The sequence below is a fragment of the Nipponia nippon genome, unplaced genomic scaffold, assembly GCF_047370975.1.
Source record: "Nipponia nippon isolate SJK-2023a ecotype South Korea unplaced genomic scaffold, ASM4737097v1 scaffold_16, whole genome shotgun sequence".
Taxonomy (NCBI): Eukaryota; Metazoa; Chordata; class Aves; order Pelecaniformes; family Threskiornithidae; genus Nipponia; species Nipponia nippon.
In genome coordinates this window covers 11,075,427-11,094,380 of record NW_028262332.1, presented here as the reverse complement: position 1 = coordinate 11,094,380, position 18,954 = coordinate 11,075,427, and the positions used below count along the sequence as shown (strand labels likewise).

Genomic DNA, 18,954 nt, shown 5'->3' with positions numbered 1-18,954 from the left:
GCCAGAGTCAAAATGCAGCATATTTGAGCTCAATCTGATGTTGTGCCTGTCATCCCCCTTTGCGGGGAAAAAAAAAAAAAAATACTGAATTTTGCAATAATCAGCATCACTTTCTTAGAACTGCTCAGGCTACTTCAAGATGAATAAAAGATCCTTCGTGAAAGGAGAACAGGTGTTGCATTAGCAACTTGACTGTCAAGAAACACTCTTCTTGTAAATTGGCATTTTCTAGGAAAAAAACAGAAGAGCTCATGTACTTCCTTCTTGGCAAGCTCTGGAGCCATCTTCCTTTAGATATGGGAGGAAAAGCATCTTCGCTATCCAAGTACAAATCTCCCATATTCTTAAGCTACAGCTCCTAAGATATGACAGCTGCAGGAAAAATTGGCTGTGAACTGCATCAGAATTACAAAGAGGAATGGAAGTGATCTATGCAAAATAAAGACAAAGGAAGTGCTGCATTTTCTTTATGCTACTTAGTTTTTCTTTAACAAAATCCCAGTGAAACTCACAGATAAGTAAAATGCTCATTTTAAGAGATAACCACCTAAAGACAGAGCACAAGTGAATTTCTATACAGTATTTAAGCATGCACTCAAAAATGAAAATACTTAAAACACCCTCTGAAGAAAGTAGAAAACACAAAGTCAGAGAATAAGGGGTGTTGTGGAGATGAAAGAGGACTAAATACATACTAATCTCATCTCAACTGGCTTCTGGAAATAACAAAAACTCCAAGCAGAAGGAGCAAACAGACTGAGAATATTCAGAACTGCAATTTTCAGAATGTGATTTTGCCACTTACCATTTGGACAGCAGCTCTCCCCACGTCTCAAGAATTTTTTCTGCACACTCTTTGGAAACATCTCCAGAACCACTTAAGAGTGGTTCATCATTGTCTGCCAAGAGAACAGAGGAGATGCTATGAGATCAACAGCCATCGCTCTGCCTCTACAGATTTAAATGTCGCTCTCCTAACTGTATCAGTGTGCGGCAAGAACTGCTCCTCATCTGTGGATGCAGCGCTCATGCACTCAACACAGAGAAGGCAGAAGTAGACTCTTCTTGGAGGCACGCAGTGATGTGACAAAGAGACAGAAGACAAGCAGCAACATGTGAAATTTTGCTTAAAAATCAGGAAAAAAATTTTACCGTGAGGGTGGCCAAACTGATACAGGGGCCCAGAGAGGCTGTGGAAGCTTCACCGTTGGAGATGGCCAAAACACAACAGGACAAGGCCCCGAGCAATCTATCTGGCTGGATTCACACTGAGTGGGAGGCATGATTAAAGACCTCCAGAGGTCCCTTCTCACAAAAGTAATTCTGTTATTTTACCCTTAACCTTTGGAAGACTACGAAAATTCTCCAATAGCACAACTTTCCGTATGTGAAAAGCTACAATACTATAAAAGCAAAAACGACAGTAAAATCAACATGGTTCCACAGAGCAGCTGCAGACTTGCCGTGTTGTTGCAGATCCATGAAAGTCCACAAGGTATTTTACTCTAACTGTTTTATACTTTTACTTTGAAAGCTAGTACTTTTGGTAACTTCCTTGGCTTAAATTAAACAGCTTTCTGAATGAAACGCATTCAAAAATGCAGTGGAGGGGGAGGATTAGCATAATCACAGTAACTCTTTTTGAAACCAGTACTAACTGATGTACTCCCAGATATTTTTAAACACTCACAGCAAGGATCATATACAAAAACTACATTTCATTGATACAGTAGTCAACATTGGTTTTGCATTATTGAGGAAATACATTCTTTTCCATTAAATCTATGCTTCCTCAACTGGCACCTGAACTTGTCAGCTAACTCTTGCAATGCTGCAAGTCCTATGAACGGTAAACAAAATAAATATATGTTCCTGGTCTAGAAAAGAATACCACTGTGGTTAGCGTGGTGGTTAGAGATTGCTAATGAATAACACTTTGCAAAGGAGTTCATTTTCAAACCAGCCTTCCCCTCCTCCCTCCCCCCAAAAAAGGGAAATTAAAGCACAGAAGTGAAACAATTCACCCAAGGCCACATAAAAGGCCAGCAGAAAAAGTGAAAAAGCAGAAACTCAAGTCATCTAATTTCAGCTCAGAGCTGTAAGGCCAGATGTTTATATACCCAAAACTAGTCCATATTTTGGTTTAAGAGAATTTTTAAAAAGCAGGAAAAAGATCTTGAAAATGCATTAAGTTTCAAGCTGGGCAGGTCCTGGTATAGTTTTATGTATTACAGATGTCTATACTCGCCTCTTCACTAAAACATGCTGCTTGCTTATATTTCCAAATAATATCAGCTTCTCATTTTTATTCTCAAATCTGTTCACAGCTGCTCAGGGAGGGGCTGAAGCTACATGATAATCCCAAACTTTTAGCAGCCTCTTTTCACATTGTTCCAAATATATCACACTGGAGGCTTCATGAGGCCTGGGCTGAGAAAAGCATAGACACAGAAGTGTCAGACAAGGGAGAGGCCAATCCAGGAATGCAGGGGTACTGGTTATTGAATACCCACAGCATTAAAGCAAGGAAAAAAAAAAGTCAGTAGGCCAGATTCTGACTGGAAAGGATTCAACACATTTCATAACTATGTTATTTACCAACTGCCCTTTCTTTCGAAGTACACAAAGTCTATGATCCACTTCTTACCTTCCTCTTCATCATCCTCTGGAGGAGAAGGAATCATCGAGCCCTGTGACCCAGACTGGGGCAGGCGAAGAGAGGGGCTTGCTGTAGTTTTTCTTCTCTCCCTTTCTGATTCACTTTCTAGGCACACAACTTCATACAACGTGTCCGAGTTATTCTTTCTGTCCTTTTGCTTTATCTAGGAAGCAAGAAGTTTAATTTTACTGAGAAAAGCTATACGAATACCCATATTACTTCATAAGGCTCTACCTTCTCTTTTTGGAATAGGAGAGCGGAGCACCAATTTTCATCACATTCTACAATGAGGAACGTTCAATCCTTGCAGCACACTTAGTGCATCGTGCAGGCCTGCAAGTGCTTCCATCCCGAATGCCCTAGAACAAGCTGTAAGCATACTGCGCCCAACAGGCATGAGCGCCTGTCACAGGCAGAGCAGAAGTGTCGTTCGGGTCTGCCATGCGTAGGTAGCGCCTCTTTTCAGACATAAATGAACTGGACGCAAATGCATGGATTTTTAAAGCTGTAAATGCATCTGTCCAAGAAATGCTCTGAGAGGGGAAGGTTCCTTAATATGAAGCAATTCTGCCTTTATTTAAAGATTAGCAGAAAATTAAAAGCAAAACATTTAAAATTATGTCTAATTTCTTTCTTTAACTTTCTGGGGATACTGATGGTGGCAAAAGGAGAGTTTTAAGAAAAAATTATTTTCCCACCATGGCAATTGTCTTTAGCGATGCTTCCAAGTCATATATCTATCTGTGTATACATCGCTGCAGGAACACAAATTGTTGAGTCCCAAAGTCTATCATGCGGCTCTGTTTTCTCCTTATTTCTCAATGCTTTGATACCTTCCTTTCCTTTAAAGGAAGATTTTTCTTTGTGAAGTGGTTCTAAAATGTTAATACAGTCTAAGGATTTAGAACTTTTTTTTTCATAATGAATAAAAATAGAGAGCAGAAAAGGAAAGGTGAAGAAAAGAGGGAAATAAGATTTATAATTATACTCTACACTAAGCTCCCAGTGCACAATTTTATCCTTTGGAGTATTAAAAATGAAGAGAAATGCATAAAAACTAAAAATGACTAAATCACTAAATGTAATCTGAGCAAATAAAATCCCTCTGCTTTCACCATTTCCGAATAAAGAAACACTGCCAATGTAAGATAAGCCAACTCCACACAGCTGTATTTTTAATAGGCTAATCATGACTCCATAGAAACAGGTTTCCCTTCCAGGCTTATCAGGCAGTACATTCTATATTTGTTGCTTCCACTATGAATTTTGATAATCTTCCATTAGTAAACACTGGAAGTTGGATAACCTGACAGTGCCTGTGGAAAAAAAAGAATTAGCTAAGATAAGTCACAATGCCTGTGAATTTGGTAAGACAAAAGATACAGAATTAGCTAAGTAAGATAAGCTTCCTTTAAACTGCCAAACAGAAAAGGCACCTTTTGGAGGCTGCAGAGTATTTATAGCCCAACAGCCTTAACTGTTCAACTGTTCATGCTTCGCCTCAAAAATATCCTAAATAAAAAGACTGATTTCATCCATGAAGAATTTTTCCACCTTAAATTTTGAAGGAAATTTTGAATGAAAGTTTCCAAAATGTTTATTCGTATTTCATATAAAAAATAGGACATACACATAAAAGAATTCTTCGTGAACCTCATCTTTGTTACTACCAAGATGCCATTATTTATTCGCACTTCAAGACAAGTGCAAAAAGAACTAAGAAAAGCCTCTTATTTCATTCAAAACCTCTCTAAAAAAAGAACACTTATCAAGGTATCAGGACTCCAACCTTGCTTTTTTGGGCTGCGCCCAGAATTATTAAACCTTGAGAGAGCACATTGTTATTTGCTTCTATATATTTCCGTTTCTTTAAACAGGACTTTCACTTCAGAACAATAATTTCTAAAGCAGGAGAATGGCAGCTCCTTCAAGTACATCATCTCTTTAGCAACTTGGACCTTCAACTTTCCAGCCTTATTTTGAGACCAAGTTATTGCCTTGTACTGTTATTATGAATATCCTGGACAGAAATAATCCTTTCCTTTTTAGTAGATAGGGTAAAAAAGTAAGTTGGAAAAAACAGTAAAAGTTTTTAACAAGTTCTAGGGATTTTTTGTGGTTGCTTGGATTTTTTTTCCCTGAGGGGAAACCTGGGGTATGTGTGAAATCTCGGCTTCCAATCATGTACAAGAGGGAAAATAGACTTTCACAAAAATTTTTTTTTTTTCTAATTTCAAGTGGATGTTTGCTCATCTAAAAAAAAATATGTTGGATTTGTATGATAAAATCAATTTAGTGACATATCAGATAGCATGTCACCAGGATAATATTAAAGCCTTTTTTTCTCTTAACCTTAATTTTACATACTTACCCTACTATACCCTTATGCAAGCAACTCTCAGCATAGCCATGGTTTGCAGATAAATCCTCTCTTCCTTTTATTTCTGTGGTTTGGCTGGAAAATCCATAAGCCTCTGTAACTTCGCAGCCTCATCAAAGCTGTCAAAATTTGCTTTGAAATGAGGACATCCAGCTTTTTATGGGAACTTTAGATAGCCAGCAACAATTAGCATAATGAAGGATAGCTTTTCTAAAATTGAAGAGCATTAATTGTACCTCTGATTCAGGAGCAAAATGTTGAAATACGTACATTGTATTAGTAAAGGTTTTACCAATCATAGGGAGAAACAACCGTAGTGAAATTCTCATCTGCCAACAGGCACTAATAACTGCAATTCATCTTTACCTCCAACGCATTTGTATTTACTCAGCATTATACCATAAACCTACCTCTCAAGTCTCGAAACAACATAATTGACCATTCCACAATTACATTTAAAAAACTACCTTGCCAAATCCCAAATTAACTGTAGTTTGGTTGGTTGGTTGGTTTTTTTTTTTAAAGTGTTGGAAGTGTTACCTGTTTCAATTTTAGGAAAAAATTTTCAGTAGAGCTACGTTTGCTGAAGGGCCAGAACAATCTCTCATTAGGTGAACAAACTCTGACTTTAGTCTCCAGAATGAATCGAACAGGTTCTTGAACCTCAGTTATCACCAAATCCACAGCGGTAGTCATGAACAATACTTTATCTAGAGAGAAAAAACAAAGTGATAGTATTAAAAGAAGTATGTCAAACAAAATATTCCATAACCTCTTCCCTAGTAACATGAAAGACCAAAGAAACTTTTTTGCAGAATTCAATTTCTTCCCTAGTTTAACATCTCAAAAACCTAGAAGTTTCAAAACAGGAAAATAAGATGACTATGCACTATTCACTAGAGAGTAAGGAAACTTAAGTCTTCAAGACAAGAAAATGATCTTCTTACAGAGAACAAAAATTTTGCTTTTCCAAATCCCACTGAAATGTATCAAAAATCTTCATTAAACATTATAAAGGATGTGTAGACTTAAGACCACAGTGCAGATCTCTTGCCCTCTAGCCTAATTACATTTTAGTTGGGTTTTGGTTTTAGCAGTTACTTAGACAACATTTAAGGCCCTCCATATTAAAGGCAGCATTTAAGACCATCCCAGCTGTGAGATTCAGAAAAATGACTATACAGTATGATGCTCCAAAAGGAGGCAACTGGACTCGGTGACCTATGAGATCTCTTCTGGCACTAAATGATAAATTGTGTCCTTTAGGTAGGATGGCATTCAATCTAGTAGCAGACTGTACCCAGCTGTACCCAGCAGCTGACTTTTATGACTTTGCCCAGTCAATTTCCATTAACTTCCCCAACCTTTGGCGTGCAACTGTGACAGCAGATTGAAAAGATGATAATTCAGCTGACATCTTAAAAGAAGTAATGACAGATCTGTTTCAGGACTCAAGAGAGCAACGCAGCATCAGCTATTTTCAGATTACACTTGGGAGTGTTTTACTTTCATTTTTATAGGTACAGGAATCCTTTTTCTTTTTTAATTAAAAACTTGGATTCAGAAAAATCTGAACTGACCGCAGAAACTGAGCAAAGAAGAAATCTGCAATAGTCATTTAGTGCAATTCTCAGTGGGATTCTTAAGAGGCTCTAATGGTGCGCAAAGCATCTGCATCCTGTCCCCACACCTATCCAGCCTCCTACTGGGACACAGTTATTCTCACAAGGTATTATTACTGAACACAGGAGTTTTCTTCTAGCCTTCTATTGTGTTTAGATTTTTATGTTACATCTGGCATCCTACTTTCTGAGAATACGTCCCGTACTATGAGAGTCTTTTTGCAGGATTCATCTTAAAAGAAAAGAGAATTGATCCGATGCCCACTCTGTAAGTCATTTGTCCTGGCTAGGGATAACATCTGGCAAAGTTCATACCTTTCGGTGTTTCTTCATTTACAAATTGGAAGTGTGGAGATTTTTGATTCCAGCTCCCAGTGATCACGTATGATTTCCCATCAGAACTTTTACCCATGGACTCCTGGAAACAAGGTAAGTTTATGTATTTTTATTTAAATTAAAGAAATTTCTATGTTATGAAGTCTCAGCCCCATAAAACAGCTACTGCACTGGCAAGAGAACGGCAAGCATCTGAAGTCCATGTGACACAGTCCTGTAACAGAGACCATCTCTGAAGAAAAGAATAGAGCTCCCATGCAACCGTTGTTCTCCTTGCTGATAACACAAAAAGGCCAATTAACACTAATTGTTATAGATGTTTGTGGTATGAACAGGTGTCCAGGATGAGACCTGAAGTCCAATAGGTCATTTTGGAGGTGGCCATTTGACAGCAACTTTCAGCTCACAGAGGTGTAGGTGAGATCACAGCCAAGTACTTGGAAAGACAGGACTCCAAGCTGCAAAGGCTTTGCTTTTTTGCTGCTGTTTGGGGGGGGGGGGGGAACCAAACACAACAGAAAAAAGAAACCAAAAAATAAGGAACACCTTTTCAAGCTTCTTTTAAGTTGTTCTGAAAAATCCCAGGCAATCCAGTTATTCTGGCCTCATTTTGCATCATTCAGTCTCTGAATGACAGCTGCCTGAGTGGTAAAGCATTTAAACATATAAGGCTTTAATCACAAACTGAGGGGATGGAGTTCATTGCCTCTAATACAAGAAAACAAATTAAATCAGAACACTCTCTTACAAGCTGCTGAACTTGTAAACTTGGCAGATGTTTCACATTAACACACCTTCTACTTCACTACAATGTTTTAATACACCAGATGGGTTTTATCCTAAGTAGCTATTTTATAAAACAAATTTTACTCTGAAACATCTTGAGATCCAGCTTTATTCAGCGTACAAAACACGTTATTCAGCTATTCAGAACCAAGTCAATATTTTATCTTTAGTGTTCAGTGTGTCTGTCTTCCCACCAACTTTATTTTCTGGGCAATCCAAAGCCTGGTAAAAAGCAAAATTATTCATGTAGTATTGGACCTTTTTGGGTACTCACTACTGTAACAAGCATGTACTTCATTAATAATAGCAAGTTTGTTTTCACAACACACTTGTGAAGTCAGATGATCTCTATCATCATTTTATAGATGGAAAAGTGAGTCATAAAAATAAAGCGCTCACTAATTCTCAGTGTTATATTTGAAGCCGCTTAGGGCTCCATTTTTACGCTATAGAACTTTTTATGTTCAAAGCACAGCTCTTTAATATTCAGCACTTTCAAAAATAAGGTTCCATGTTTCTTATTTCAGGCCCCTAACCAAGAACAGTCATGACTGACCGCAAAATCGGGCAACTCCCTTGACCAAGAATCAGGCCATGTTCTAACTCTGTAGCAGCAGCAGGGATTCAACCCAGTTGCCCAGAGCCTCACTCTCAATAGCATAAGCTACAGCATCAATCCCCATCAACAAGTGTGCATAAGCGTCTACATCTTTTCTGTCTATCCTGAGATGAGGCACAATCGTAATCAAAATTATTACTGAATTTTGTTAATAAAAGATCCTTACCAAGTCTAAAAGGTGCATGTCACCACTCCGAACATCTTTCCCACGGCTAAGGAGAAGGCCAAAACATCTGCAAAGCCAGGCAAAAAATTAAATTGCAAAAATTAGACTTGCTCATAAACAAACCATTAACATTCCTTATCTAAATATTCGCTGTCATACATCACAAGCAGCCCATGAATCCAATAACAAATGTCAACAAACCTTGACATTTGAAAGCAGCATCAAGCACATCAAGCAAAACAATGTCAAGCTATCATTAAAACTGTCAAGCAAGATTTCATAAGCATATTTACAATATGATTTTATCCTGCCTACAGTAGCCTGGAAAGTTGTTCAATTATCTTTGTTTGCAAGAACAGTGTAAAACAGGCACTGCTAATAAGTGTTCCTTATCCCACAGGACAACTTGGCCTGCGTTCTTCCCTTCTTTTATTTTTTTGGGGGGGAGATATATTTGCATAGAATTTACCCTTTGATACAGACAAGAATCCGGTGAAGTGCAAGGACCTGTCTTTTACGGTTTTATTTTACAAAGACTTTTGGCCCACACAGGTATACTCCACTTCACCCTCTGGTTTACTGTCCCGCATTTCATTTCAGACTGCAAAGGCTGGCAGAAGCTGTGTCTCTTCTCTGCAGTATGAGCAGCACTAAACTCTGTCAGTAGTCAAAAACCGCTAGTTTATTTCTAAGCAGTGAAAGATTTGAAGCCTGAGCTCTCCCCTTCCCTACACAGACACTTCATATTCTAGAATTCCAGACAGCGGCAGATTCAAAGCATACGTACAACAACATTCTCAGATGCAACAGAGATGAAAGGAAAGCAAATTGAAATAACTCAGTCACTGATTATAGTCTCAGCATTTAAGACAAACTGGCCACTGAAAATAAAAGCAGTATGTTTTTTGAAAAAGATTTTTGAAATGGGTATTTAGAGGGGATGTGACCACTGATTCCACAACCAGATCTGTGCAAGATTTGACTGCGCCTGTATTGTGCCCCCGGCCACACACGCACTGAACAATCCAATCTGATCGTCTGCACAGTCCCACTCAAGAGAGGTGTGCCGTTAAATTACACAAATGGAGCATTCATAGAACAATTACTAATCTGCTGCCTCAGAGGAAAGAACACAAACCGTCAAACAGATAAAGAATTCTTTAAAAATTGATGAAATTACCTCTCAATAGCAAGTTCTTTATTAGTTGTCTGTTGGACGTAAATCACTATCTTCTTATCAATGCCTTGGCGGAGTTTAAAGCATTGCCTGTCCTTGTCTTTGGGAACCGCACTGTTATTTACCAAGAAAGGGAAAAAAAAACTCAGAGGGTCATTTATCTGTATTCCTTGCATGTATCAAAACCAGCATCAGACACTTGGTGAAGCCAGCTTCTTACACAAAAGCACTCAAGACCTTTCTTCCTTGCACACTGCAATCAGTAACATGAAAGAAAGGGCAACATAATTAGGTGATGTTATTTTATCATCGTTAGGTGAAAACCAAGGACACAGTTTTCAAAATAAAAACCGTGTTTTTATACTGCATGGCTTAGTGTTGTGAGACTTACAGCAGCGTTTCAAGAAAGTTTCTAAATACTGATTCCCCATGTAACACCAAGTATTATCTGCTAAGCAATTTCTTATAAGAAACTGCATATCACTTTCTTTCACAAGGAAGGTGACTGCTGGGGCACATGATATGCCAACAAGCCAAGAGAGTGCACCAATCTTTAGAGTATTTCCCTTATTTTTTTTCTAGAGAGCACCTTCTCCTAAATGCTGCAAGAGAGTGGATAGTGTGCTGTGGTGGAAAATCCTAAAATTACAACTCAGTGCTAATACACGTGCTGAAGTTTTAGCATCAATATTCCCTGTTGAGCAGCACAGTTGCACTAAATACTGGACAAATTGAGACTGTTGGGTTTTGACTTTCTTTTTAAGTCGACCGCATGTTCACTTTCCCTTGGGTATAAAAATAATCCTTATTTTATTTCAGACTTTCAAACTATGCATTGTTACCCCCAAGAGTTGGAAAATGGACTGTGGAGTATTGCCTGTAGTTTAACACCTCCAATAAAATTGGGGTTTCTTTTCCGACAGCGGGTGCTTACGCAGGCCAGTGAAGGGCAGACTGCCTTTAACTGTCAGCAGGAGCTCTGTGTCCGGGGCCAGGACAGTGGATTTACGCACTTCGAGCCAGTACGTGCAGTCAGACCTCATTTCCCCGGCGTGACAGAAACGCACCACTAGTGACCCGGGGAGACAAGCGAAGGCAGATGAGCCAAGACAGGTTCAGGTACATTAAAGACTGAGATCAGAGACTGAGTATGTGGGAAGGGTTCTTCCCAACTTCCAAGCGAGTATGGCTCTGCACGTGAAGGGTCATACGAGGATTAGTGTCAAACTGATCAAGCTTGCTATTTGAACTAAAACCTGTACTGTACGCCCAACGTAAGTAGGATTCTGCCTAGCTGGAGGCACAAATGCACTCTTCTTCACCTTGTATAGAGGAGGTACATAGCTTTTAAACAAATGCCCTGTGCCACCCCTAATGCAACTGTATTTTTGTGGCTGAAAAGATCTTTAGATACATCTCCATGGCACAGGCTGAGGCTCAGTCTCCAGTCCATGCAGACATACCCAAGCCAGCTGGGACCGAAACAGCTCTTAGCAGCACAACTTCTGGAAACCACGTAAGCATCAAGCCCTAGGCTGGCTTACACTGCCTGCGCTGCTGTGGCCATGCTGACATCGGTACCCAGCCCGCAAGACTGAACCTCGCCGGGCGCATCGCTGCGTGCTGCAGCCACGCTGCCACCCGCCGAGCAGCCCAGCGGCCGCTGCTCCACCCAAGCCCAAAGAACCGTCTGTATCTCTCAGGCTCAGGCCCTGAGCTAAATCATTTTTCAGTTTCAACACTTGAGCAGTCCTTTGCAGTGCTGAATAAATACTGGATTATTAAATGGGGTGTATTTATTTAATTAATAAATAAAACTCGAGCTGGATGTAAATCCAAGAAGAGAAACATCTCTGAAGCTGTGGCTAGGAGCCAATGTGCTCAACAAGTCAGAGTGTTTGGCAGACATGCTGTACTGAAATAAAGACACTTCAGCAATTACAGAACACTATAAATGGTGACATAAAACATCTAAGGGCACTGGTATAGGCTAAGGAGCAAAAAACTTTTTAGCATAAACTAAAAAAGGTCTTTTTAGAAACCAAGGTTATCCACCAGACTTAACATGAAAACAGCATTAGCCGATACGATGTGAAAAGCTGCTCTAATACTCTCACCCTACACCACCACTTGCTGATAACACCTGGCTCAGGGAAAAAAAATGAGGAAAAATTAAATTAAATTTTGAGAACTCTGTCAGAAAACAGAACCACTTAGAAAGAGGCAAGCTTTGTTCATAAAGCTTTTTTGATGCTGATAAAGAAACACTACTTTCACATCAGAACAGGTGAGTATTTTAATGAAACATCATAGAGAAACGGAGGAGAACTACTATTGATGATCTTTGAGAACAAATTTGAATTCTGCCTTCTATTCTGCTTTCAATAACTGTTACAGAGATCAATTCTAAGAAATCACAGGGAAATGGGTACAGATGAAGGACTTATCCTTTTTATTCTTGAAGTGCATGATGTCACTAGAAGTTGCAATCACAAGGGGAAATAAGGAAAGGTGGTTTTTTATTAGTATAAAAATAACAGCATGTGTACATAGGCAATGTCATCCAAGAAACTTACCTTTCCTGGGCAGCACTGGAAGATTTCAGCTTGCACTATGCAACTGCAGTAACTACCAAAGCACTAATGTCCAGCACGTATGATTTGTTCTATTACATTCTGCTCTCAAACTTCCCTAGAGTATTCTCTCTGTTCAACATATTTAAGAAAGATTGAATTGAATTTATCCCATTCATGGAGCAAAAGCAAACGTAATGACCAAAGTTAAAATGCAAAGTGGTCTTTATGTTCCTATATATTTGAACCTTCTGCCTCTAGACAAATATCTTTCCTATGACTGTAAGCAAACAACTATTTAAGAAAGGGTTTTGAATACTATTATTACATCACATTCTAGACACTTGCTGATCACAAATTCATGATTGTATGGTTGTTTTCCGACAGCGGGTTGCGTACAGAGCCAGATCTCTGGAGACAAAAAACACATTATAGACAACTACACCTTTATTTAGTTCTAGAATAGCAATGTGGGAACAAGTCTGAGATCTCAATCATCAAGCTCTCGGCTGATGAAGCAGTAATAGCCCTGTACTAGATATTAAAAGTAAATGTGTCTTGTGACAAACAGATTTGGCTGAATATTTCTCTGGAGAGTAACTTATCTTTTTCAGATCAGCAAAATGATTTAAAAAATTGAATTTTTCAAAGTTTCTAATTTTCTCTGCCTTCTTTCATGAGACTCTATTAAAAATATGCATCCTTATGCCTCCTGCAGTATTCACACAGCCTCGGCACCTTTGAAAACCTGGCTGAAACCATGCACAACTCTGGCTATGAGAGCAGAGTCATGATGCATTTTCAGCTTCAGCAGCAATTTAGCCAAACACAACTTAAAACGCATTGCATAAAAAAGGGTTTAAAGACAAAAGAAAAATACAAAATAGAAAAAGCACTTTGCAGGTAGCACCAGGTTCAGTTCAACGACCAAGATGAAATAGTCCAGATGGTCATCGCTGTTTGACTTCCCAAAAATGTTTGTGTCTGGGATTCACTTAAACTAGGACAGGAAACTTTCAAAAAGGGAATTCAGGGACCACCTCAGCCTCACACTCTCTATTCACTCACTTTCCAACAGAACCAGATGCTGTATGTACAGGAATGAAGAATCTATACCTGAAATAACCTTTCCCATCATCTTCTTTGATTTCCAGTGACACAGAGAAGGTGAAAATATCACTGTCTGGAGTCTGTGGGGTGGCAATGGCCGAGAGCGGAGTTTGTTTGGCAGAACGACGGAAGGCAGTGGCAAAGCTGTACAGTATTCGGCTCACCTGCATTTAGACGGCACCGAAGAACGATCAGAAAGCTACAGACATACAGAATGCAGCAGTTGAAACCTATCTGAATTTTCACTAAAGAACAGAATGAGAAGTAATTGTACGAAAATAATTCAGTTTTAGCATCTAATTGACTGGGTTTCTACACTTCTTAAAAGGATAAACTGTTAAATGTGCATTCTTATTTCATATCTGAGGTTTCTATAATTATCTTAACTTGGGGTAGAAAAAAGCCAAAAGCGATGAATTACATTACTTCTAAAGTGCCTGAAATACTTCAGTTTCATTTCAGGAATAACATTTACATGTACATAATTATTATTTGACAAAAAGATTCAACTTACAGCCTCTTGGATTTCACATCGGAAGACATGAATCCTGAAGAGTTCTGCATTGTAGTGGCTTTCAGTGAAAGCAAAGCAATCACTTTCAGGGGTTCCGTCATGCCCTCGTACACAGAAAAGGATTTTATAGATTGGATAATTTGCTATTTCTGTGTTTGTCTGAGGATCTAAAAGTCTGTTAAAAGAGAGAGGAAAAAAAACCAAAGCTTGCAACTTCAGAAGAATTATTTCAGCCAGATATTAACTTGCAAGCTTTAAGAATTTCATAGCCACTGGAGAAAGTACATCACAAAGAAACCAGCTCCCAACTGTCATTTACTGCAAAGCTTGACCAGAATAATTATAGTTGAATTGAACAGCATAAAAAAAGTACAATGCGACAGACATTTCCAGCAATGATTTCCCCGTGGTTTTCAGGGCTTAGCCTTCAAAAAGCGATACTAACATGCAGCAGTGGATAGCCTCAGCCCTGTTAAGCCTCGTGTATCAGCCATTTTCCAGCCCTACAAACGAAATACTTTCCAGGCTATTTCCAAAGTGTTCATCAATAACCACTCCCACTATGGCTCTGGGGCCACCTTGGATCATCGTAATACTTCATACTGGTCCTTGGACATAAAATGTTGTTGCTAAACAAATTCAAAGCATCTCTTTTCTCAGATCTCTTTAAAACCCACTTTTTCCACTAAACGAAATCCCAAGTTGCTCATGTCTCCTCCCAGGTAAACTGGTGGCTTGTTTCCTTTGCTAAAAGGAAATAAGATTAAATGGACACAGTCACGGCGTACACCTGAGTGAGCTTCATACCTCACTGTTCCTTCAGAGACATTAGGCACTGACAGAGTCACATCTAAAGAAATCTGGCACTGGCTTCGTAAGATGGACATCATTCTGAGGGCTTCCACTTCACTCCGGGGAGCGTTCACAGAGGCACAGCCTAAGTAGGTGAGCTTGCTAAACACCACGCTGTCCTCATCTGTCATAGGTGTAAAAGGGCTCAAATCCTCACAGTCTAGGGTGAGACACAAAGTTGAACGTAAGAAGCAAGATAAGGCGCGCGTAAGTAAATTATCAGAAACTGACTCATCACTAACTAAATGACAAAAGCAACCAAGAAACACATTACACAAAGTCAGGTCTACAGGAAAACCCTGCCCGAAAGTGAGTTACTGATGGCAGAGAGAAACTCAGCTATCCCAACTCTACAACCAGTTCACTCAGAGGGCTTCTTTTAACTATAAGCATGCACCAGTTTTCACTGCAGCAATAAGATGCATAGATGAGTGGAACAGACTAATATTTTATACAGCCAGGCAAGTAAGCATAATATTTCTGCACACATCTCAAGGCTAGTATAGCAAGCGTTTTCAGAAGAGAGGACAGTTCAGCAGATGTTAACTCCTGCATCACACAACCTGGCATTTACTGCGCTAGGTGATTATAATGGGAGAAATGGGGAAAGGTTGGTGGACACACCTGTACCTAAATTCTCCTTCCTTTCCCCACAAAAAGCTAGCTCATAAGATACCACCAGGCATTCCCCATTTTTTTCCTAACCTCCCTGGGATGGTTTCACTGGCAAACTCATTTCTGGTTTCTGGAGTCCTGCCACCGACACTGGGTTAATGGTAGAGGATGCTGAAGCTTCAAGGACAACAGGTTCTTCCCCATCTCCATCAGTTCTAACTTCTTCTCCATGGTCCCGGTCACTTGACTGATCTTCCATGGGTGGGTCCATCAGCACGTCTTCAAGCTCCCTCTGCAGCTGCTGTTCGCTTCCATTCCCCACGATCTAAGAGCCACAAACAGAGTTGGGACACAAAAAAAGACTGTTCAAATGAAAAAAAAAACAAAAAACCCTCAGGCACAGGATCATTCATATAGCTTTTTCTGCCAACCAAAGCAGCAGTTAAAAAATTTAACCTACCGTAAACACAAACTGCAATGTGCAAATGCTCACCAGTACAGATTATATCCTCCCTGCTTTAACAAATCAACAAGCTCAAAGCAGGAATTTTCTAGCACTCGAAAAAGTGAGGAGATTACTTTCAAACCAGTCGTAATCACCGCCTACAAAGACTAGCTTATGACAGAAGAAACTTACAGATGTCCACAGTGCAGTGGCCTATAATAATTCTCAGAATAGTACAAGAAAGGGCCAAATATAATTAAACATGCTACATGGTTCATGGGTAAGATAGCAAGGTTTCACAGGAAGAGAAGAATCTGGAACGGGATTACACCACCATGCTGCGGAGAAGAAGCAGTGTTGTTTTATTTCCTAACACTCATCTACAGCCTGACTTTGCACTCATTGAAGTCAACATGAAAGCATGAGGCAACCGAAATGGTGTGAAATTAGGTCCTAAGCTAGAAAGAAAATGAAGACATTAATTTCAGGAAACCCTTAGATACTGTATCTAAGGAGACTCTTTGTCCATTCCTCTACAATTAATAGGGAAGTGACTGATGCTTTACATAGTTTAGAAATTAAGCACGGAAACGGAGTTTATAGAAGTATTTTACCAGATGGCAGTCAGAGAAAGGTACTTGATTCCAACACTTCAGCTGCTGCTGGTTATTATTGTTGGCACCAACACTCAACCCTAGGAGCAGATATGCATTTCTATATCCTTATGTCTCTGTAAGCTTACTGACTTAAGACACTACATGCAAGCTAATAAAATCCAAATTGTGCAGCTACCCCAAGTTCTTAAAAAGAGTGTAAATGAAATTGTAAAGAAAATTTTCTTTTTTTTTTTTAAACCTGTAAAATAAGACAGTAAAGAAAGGAAGTGGTTGAAAACAGGAAGAAGAATACAGAGCAGACAGAAATCTGCCCATAACACAATCTCAGTACTGAAGCAAATTCCATCTGCCTCAAAACTAGCATCTCACAGTAGAAAATTAAATTATCTTGAAACTACCTGAAGCAATGGCCAAGGTTCTCACATTTTAACAGTAAATAAATCAACCTGAAGTCCAGTTAAGATTGGTGAAATAACACCGGAACAGATAATAGAACACTTCCATGCACACAGATGACCCTTGCAATGAATTAAATATACTATGAGCAAAACAACAGGTCACTTAAATATCTGTACGTGCATTTCCACCAGGCGTGTCTCAGGAACAATTACAGCGAGATTAGAGGTTTCTAAACCAAGTCAGAATTCTGACATATGGTCATTTCCATCACATCCCCAAAGACAGACTTCTCAGTTCAGAGGGAAAAAGAAGAAACATGAAGTTTACTTACTGTCTTCTCTTTCACACTCAGACCCACAATCTCCAAATAATTATCTGTATCTGCAGCCTCTATCTACATTGCATTAAAGGTGTAAACTGCTTACTAGTTTTCTAGTGGAAAATAACTATTTAACACACAAGAATATTAACGAAGAACAGAAACTGACCTGGAATTTCTCTAGAACAGAGCAGAATACAATTACTTTAAGAGAAGAAAAGTCCCAGACCTCTGTTCTTCAGAAGAAAATAGGCAAAAAATGAAATTCACAGATAATGAAAAAACCAACAAGCACACAAGATCCTAGAGGCAGGAGGGACATAAAAAAAAGTAATAACCTAGTGACTGTTTTACTACAGAATCTAAAGAACAACAGAAAAATCTGTGAGATTTTGAAACTCGTGCTCGAACAGAAAGTAATTTTTAGTATGGATTAAAATACATTCATGTGCTATCTGGGATCACCTCCCAGGAGCAGGACAGAGTAACTGCCTTACTCAGCTTGTACATCCACAGAAGTGCCAGCAACCTGTAACTAGCTACAGGAATCCACAGATTTGCATTTCCTCCCAATAATTTTAGTATCCATTTGCATGATTCATCATGGAAGCAATGAAAAATCTTGCACAAGCATGTGGCCATCAAGGGCGTAATCCTTTTAAGTATCAAGTTGTTTATTCAGGTCTTTGCAGACATTCATCAGAAAGATGATGATGGAAGATGCACCATGTTACTTTACTGTACACAGGTTATATGTTTTGCAACAAAATATAATGAATCAATTACAATGTCCTGCCAGCCCCCTTAAAGCCTATATATTAAAAAACATAAAGTAACTTCTAGTTTACAGGACCTGTTTTCTATGAAACTTGAAGTTAAAATTCATCCCAGCAAAAACCTGCACCTCATATGCTTTTGCTCACAGTGATTAAACAGACTTCAGTTTGGGTTTCGGAAAGGAAGGTAAGGAATTTGTATCCAGTGAGAATTAAATGTTGTAACGGTATTAACATAAAATGCACATGAAAAATGTTCTATTCCATCAAAATTACAAGCCAAAAAAGTCTGAACGGTAATCTACTGTATTTGGTAAAATAATCAATAACTTATATCTAGACACTGCCCTATAAAACACGATCTTGAAAATAAAAGTTCCTAAAAATAGTAGTGACAGGTAAAACACGAGCCCAAGTTCTTTACGGTGCAACACGAAATAAGCACATAAAAAGAAAAAAAATCTGTCACATAAATATTCTAAAACCTCATCATCAAAATCTTTAAAAAGTAATTTAAGAGAGTCCCTCCAAGAAAGCCTCCCTTCTCAGCCCAGGCTGCCCTCAGAAAAGAATTCTAAAAGACACAGTAAAGGTACTTTTGGACCGGAGAAGCTCTGCTGTTCTCATAGCCCTAACAGTCAAGCGCAACAAGCCAGCTGCCTGAGAAATGAGGCCTAAAATACAAACTAAGACTAACTTCACGTCAACCAAAGTCTCTTATGCAACCGTATAAATTCACCACATCGTGGGAACGGTGCACATGAAGATGTAAACATGCTTGAAATTTTGCTGCAACCCAAAAAACCAGTAAGAGGCAGCATGACAGAGGGGAACAGAACTAAGGGCAGAAGGGAAGAATAAACAAGGTGTACCCAATAAATGCTTTGTGTAAGTTTGCTTGAGAGAGAGGAAAGAAACCATTTACCCTAATCATTGTTTTCTCCATTTCTCACAAAACTGAAAACTAATTTTACTTAACCTTTGAATAG

At 39.0% G+C, this 18,954-nt stretch overlaps 1 protein-coding gene across 5 annotated transcripts in view; it reads right to left on the bottom strand.

Annotated features, from left to right (window-relative positions):
* The window catches only part of RABGAP1 (RAB GTPase activating protein 1), a 75,470-nt gene that overhangs the window by 46,192 nt on the left and 10,324 nt on the right, over positions 1 to 18,954 (bottom strand). For 4 of the 5 annotated variants that reach the window (XM_087753485.1, XM_087753488.1, XM_087753486.1 and 1 more), the window contains 10 exons: positions 15,500 to 15,734; positions 14,750 to 14,954; positions 13,943 to 14,117; positions 13,435 to 13,592; positions 9,749 to 9,859; positions 8,569 to 8,635; positions 6,977 to 7,079; positions 5,580 to 5,749; positions 2,648 to 2,822; positions 806 to 899 (listed from right to left, as the gene is read on the bottom strand). In XM_087753485.1, the coding sequence (XP_087609611.1) occupies positions 806 to 899; positions 2,648 to 2,822; positions 5,580 to 5,749; positions 6,977 to 7,079; positions 8,569 to 8,635; positions 9,749 to 9,859; positions 13,435 to 13,592; positions 13,943 to 14,117; positions 14,750 to 14,954; positions 15,500 to 15,734 (1,493 nt within the window). Of the gene's footprint in view, positions 1 to 805; positions 900 to 2,647; positions 2,823 to 5,579; positions 5,750 to 6,976; positions 7,080 to 8,568; positions 8,636 to 9,748; positions 9,860 to 13,434; positions 13,593 to 13,942; positions 14,118 to 14,749; positions 14,955 to 15,499; positions 15,772 to 18,954 lie in introns of all 5 variants that reach the window. The other variant, XM_087753489.1, reaches the window with a different exon arrangement.